This window comes from Centruroides sculpturatus, unplaced genomic scaffold, assembly GCF_000671375.1.
Source record: "Centruroides sculpturatus isolate CEXI.00-Female unplaced genomic scaffold, Cexi_2.0 scaffold139, whole genome shotgun sequence".
Taxonomy (NCBI): Eukaryota; Metazoa; Arthropoda; class Arachnida; order Scorpiones; family Buthidae; genus Centruroides; species Centruroides sculpturatus.
This window is the reverse complement of record NW_019384370.1, coordinates 172,490-178,052: the sequence shown is the minus strand read 5'-3', so window position 1 is coordinate 178,052 and position 5,563 is coordinate 172,490. Positions and strand designations below refer to the sequence as shown.

Below are 5,563 nucleotides of genomic sequence, written 5' to 3'. Positions count from 1 at the left end.
TCTATTGGCTGGCAGCTCCATCCGGGGTACTAGCCACCTGCCAGTATTTAAAGGCGCCAAGGACAACGCGCGCTATTTTGGATGGTCGCGTTCGCAATGGAGAGTGACGACTACGTCAACGACTTCGACTTGGACCATCTGGAGGAGGTGGTGAAGCACGAGATGGAAAATAGGGCCAAATATAGCGGACTAGTCTGCGGTAACGCTGCGAATAATCTACAAATGGTTTCGGATCAGCAGAATATGAATCATAATCCATTGACAATACTCACAGGACCACGTAAACCAGTCGTCTTGACGGCAAGTACTCCAGGTACACCTCCAGATACTCCCACCGGCGGAACAAATTGCCATAGTCTACCACCTTCGCCCGTTTTTGCTGCAGTTCCCATATCTAATTTGGCCAGCCCAGTTATGGCACCGGCATCGATGGAACCAAAGCAATCGAATTTATTAGATGACAGCATGATGTGGCTCACCCAAACTTTGAGATACGGTGGAGTGACTAGCCAGGAACCTCTCGACTTAAGACCTCAATGTGGAGGCGAAGTAGAAGGCTGGATCGGACGCAGAGAGTATAGTGAAGTGCCGAACCACCCAGGTACCAATCCCTCATGTAATGTTAGCAGTGCGGCTATGATGAATTCTCAAACATCCGGTTTGGTATCAATTGCGGGACCGCAAATGATGCAGGCTTCCCAAACTCGAGATATTTTGGACGACGACCAACTGATTTCTTTATCAGTTAGAGATTTGAATAAACGACTCCACGGTTTCCCAAGAGAAGAAGTTGTGCGTTTGAAACAGAAGAGACGAACTTTAAAAAATCGGGGTTACGCTCAGAACTGTCGGACAAAGCGCTTGGCGCAACGACACGAACTGGAAAGCAAAAATCGTTTGTTACACGCAGAACTTTCACGTATACGTCAAGAATTAGAAAGGACTTGTCAGGAAAGGGACTATTACAAGCAACAACTGGTTATGGTTCGAAGTCGCGATTGTTCACAAGGTTCGCTTTCGAGTGGTTCGAGTGCCGGAGCGAGCAACCCCAGTTCACCCGAATTTTACTTGTGAATTGATTTAAAATATTCACTTAGGACCATGTAATTGGGACAACAGGTACTCCGAAAACTACAAAGTCTGCAACCACTTGGGTTTCGGGTTCATTTGGTCCCATTAAAAGTTCTCCCTTGCAGTAATGGTGGCATAACAAGGAATGCTATAATTAAGCCACTTTCCAATTCATTAGCTACTAGGCTTTCACCCTAACAGGGAGCAGTGTAGTGCGCCGATTATCTTCGGGCATGGCTGTGGTTCATTAGCCGATTATAGTACTACTCCGATCTACCTAATTGAAGACTCATCGGCTGTGCAGACAAACTGCGGAAGCACCCCCTCACACTAGTCAACTGAACTCTACAATTTAATTTATAAGAAGCACTTTTTAGTTAAATGTCAACCAGAAATAGTACTGTGATAGAAGAATTTTACTTGACCACCAACTATACCCCCCGAACAATAAGTAAATGGACAAGTAAAGCAACTCAAATAGGACAAGTTAAAGGAACACTTGCACGGTCAAGTAAAAAATTTTTTTCTGTGTGTCTCTATTTAACTATTTTGGTGAAAAATATACCATTTTTGCATACAAAAATTGTATATTTTTCAGAATTTTTGAGTTGTCGTGATAGTAATCATCGTTTTGTCAAGTATGCATGCTCATGTACTAGTCCTAGGTTGGTTTAGACCCTTAAGGAACCATCAAAAAAATGAATCAAACCTTTTTGTAAATATCATGTCATTCCTTTTCGTGTCTTATAAGAATGGCATAGCAATAAATAATGTAGTTATCTTGTAAACAATTTTAGAAATGTATATAAAAGTAGTTATATATATAGTCATTGTTGTGTTTAGATGGAAATAATTATATATAAAATATAGACCTCTTCTAGTTAATTTATGAGTGAGTAGGTCTATTTTGTTAAAAAATTTTATAATTAATGTTAAATTATCGTTGTCGCTTTTTTTTGTTGTATTGGGTTTATCTGAAGCAATACAGATTATGCCTCATACTTATTGTGTGGTTATTATTGATATTATAATGTTATATATATATATGTAAATGGGGACAACTATATTCTTACTTATGGAAATTTGGCTTAGTTTCTTCTATTTCTTTGTAAAATTTACCTAAATGCTTCCTTATAGAAATCTCTTAGATTCTAAATTATGATTTTTAAGTCTTATATATATCATTCCTTTCTCTTCCTCCCCTCTCTGCTGATGATTTTCTTTAATGGGTTTCAGTTTATTTATATAAATTATTTAATTAAGATCATTGTTTAGGTAGAAATAATACATCGAAGTAACATTTTGGCTGCCCAATGCTTCCGAGAATCAATCTTTTTAAATTCAATTTATGATTCTATTGTGTTTAAATTTAATTCTAAATATAGTATAACGGATAAGAAAAGTCTATAGCTTGAAAATATCTATATAATTGTATTCCGAGGGCCCTAAATTAAAAAGAAATGGTCCTTTCTTGTAGATGTAATCTAACTCTGTTAAAACTTATGTAGTCATGATTAATATTAGATAGCGTAAAAAACTAAAAAGGCATAATTATAGTCTAGATATAATTATAGACTATGTTATATAAGACTTCATAAAAACTTACGAATGAGAGTAGTAGTTTATTTTACATTCATCCGTAACTTTAAATATACTTTACCATTTTTTTTGTTTAGTTTTTAAAATCTTTTTCGATTTATTTTTAGTTGTCCAGATATATATCTATAGGCCTTACGCGTGTTGGAAATAAACTATTAAATTGATATTTGGGAATTTATTTTCTTAATATTTCTAATTAAACCTCGTAGGCCCCAAGCTTTAATTTCTTGTTATTTTTTAATTGTCCCCATAGGGCTCAATTTTTCCTATTTACGTTCTATTCCAGGAAGAGTTTACTGTTTCTAGTAGTATTAAAACATGACAAATTGTGCCAAACAATTTTCGGTCTAGCTCTAACATAGTCGACCGCTTTTTTCGCTTCCACGCAAATTAAGAAGAAATGAATTGCTGCCAAAAATATTTTAACTGCTTACTTGATATTTTCTACAAAATTATAGGCCTTTGAGTACGTTTCATACGCAATAGATTAAGCTAATCCATAGAAAACAAACGTCTTAATTCACTTAGTTTTCAGCTTATAAACTTAAACTCAAGCTTATATTTTACATTTTAGTACTCGCATTCTAGATTTTAAGCTTACGTTTACTTAATATTAAGGTCTTTTTTTAAAAAAATACTTTTTAAATAATTTTTTTTAATTAATTTATTTTTTAAGTTTCTTAAAACAATTAATGAACTTGTCTTTTCTACATATTTTTATTTAATAAAGTATTTGTTAAACTGATATTACTTTCTGTTATTAGTATCATTGATAGTTTCGAGTTAATGTTTAGTGATACAAAATAATTTAAGTAAGAAAATTAACGCAAATTCTCTTATCAAATATATATTTTTTCAAGCTTTTTTTCCTGTGTTATTGTAGTTAGATCCCCAGCTGAGATGTTTAACTTGAAGTCTTCTTTAAAGAGATCCCCCATCTGATATAATACAAGGTTCCTTGTTCAGAATACTGATAAGATTCCCGCAGTGACTATCTATTCACAATATGCAGAATCTCTCGTTTGATGAGTATAATCTCGGATATATTATAAAATTCTCTTTTTAATATGGCGATTTTTAAATGAAATATTTGATTTTATCATTAAAAAAATATTCTTTTTTTAAAGTGTTATTTGTAGAAACGAACCCAAAGAATCTCTACAGATAAGAATAATTTTTAATTTTCACACGTCATCGAATAATTCCAAAATATTAAGAAAGGTACGAATATATATATATAGAAATAGACTAAAAAACCAGGTTTTTATAAAAAGTATAGAATGAATGTATTTTAACAGTAAAAATTGACAGTGGTCCAACATGGATGAATGGATATGTTTAAAGAACTTATGAAAAATATGTTCACTATGAGTTTCATCCTTCGCATTTTATATTTTTCATTATAGGATATGAATAGAGATCAAAGAGTTCCTGAATGGCTTCCAAACATTTTATAAATAATTAAATATTAAGTTTATCTGTCCAAAATAAATTTCCATTCCTGAGAATAGAACTTATCGAAATCTCTTATAATTTATATTATACACTAAATATAGAATAAATGACGAATATTCCAATTAAAAATTGGTTAATTTATAATTAAATCACGGCCATTTCGATCGAATTCTACGCTAAATTCGACTTGGAAAAATTGTCTAAATTCGATATTTTAAATTAATTTTAATTAAAAATTGATTTATTTAGTTGAATAATAGTTTTTCAAATACTTTATAAAGACATATATTTAATGATAATAATCGAATATAATCTAAAATATCCTTATTGTAAAAATAGGATAGAGTAATGCAGGAAATCGGACATACAGGGGAACTATACATACAAATTTTACTTATTTCTTAATAAAACAGGCTTATATACGGCTATTAAATTCTTCGATTCTCTTCAAACTTCGTCTAACTTATACTAGGCCTATATATAACAGCTGACGTTAGGAAAGAAATGACATTTTTGCGGGAAGTCGATACTCTGCGATCTGCATGACGAAAGAGAAACTTTCACCGATTCTTGAGATCTATCTATTTTATCTATCTTAATATCGGACCGGGGGGAGTTAGACTTTTCAAATATATTATAACCGATAGACAGACACACAGACCCACAGCAACCGATACTACTTATTAAAGGCAAAATCCAGCACAAATGATTAAAAAATGGGTTCGTGTTAGCATGGTTCGAAAAGTAATTTTTGTGTTTAATTAAGTTATTTGTTGTTATATTTAATAATAATTTATACAATGGGTGTATATAAGTATTAATGTATTAATCAGAATACGGGATTATAGAAATTTCTCAAGATATTATGGCGATTTTTATGTATTGTAAATTTCGTTTGTCGTTTTTAAAAAAAAATATCATGGTTTTTGTTTATTTGTTAATAAAAAATGATTTACAAGAGAAGTATACCTTTGTCTATTCTTCTAGTCTACTATTTTAGTGTTTAATTTTTGTAAATTTACTAGATTAACGGGCTTTTGAGGGGGATTGGTGAGGTTGAGTTGAGAGGGGTGATAAAAACAATGGTCTTAATAATAATCATAATGTACACTTATTGTCTCGAGTATTTACAATAATGAAACTACAAAACACAATAAATTGACCGGGCTTAAATTAAGAGGGGTGGTGGATACCCCCATAGTATTTTTTCTAGTGTGTTGAAGTGTATTCACGCCAAATTTATTACATATAAACATACATATTTTAATATATATAAATTATTAAATAACTTATCTTTTTATACAGCGAGCAAACTTATTAGTATCTAAACTATAATTATACTAATTTAAAGTAATTTAAATAATAAATATATTCAATCTTTTTAATGAGAAAATAATGTAAACTTAGTTACAAATATGCGAGAAATATTTAAGAATAA

General features: G+C 31.7%; 1 protein-coding gene across 2 annotated transcripts; it reads left to right on the top strand.

The window, feature by feature from the left end:
* The first annotated feature begins 91 nt into the window (after positions 1–91).
* On the top strand, positions 92–4,890 carry LOC111614346 (transcription factor MafB-like). Of its 2 annotated transcripts, XM_023355729.1 has the most exons (3): positions 92–3,699; positions 3,798–3,891; positions 3,969–4,890. In XM_023355729.1, the coding sequence occupies exon 1, from the start codon at positions 97–99 to the stop codon at positions 1,072–1,074; it is 978 nt and encodes a 325-aa protein (XP_023211497.1). In that variant the 5' UTR covers positions 92–96; the 3' UTR covers positions 1,075–3,699; positions 3,798–3,891; positions 3,969–4,890. The 2 variants fall into 2 exon arrangements, with proteins under 2 accessions (XP_023211497.1, XP_023211490.1); XM_023355722.1 differs by having other exon boundaries at positions 92–3,891.
* The last annotated feature ends 673 nt before the right edge of the window (positions 4,891–5,563 follow it).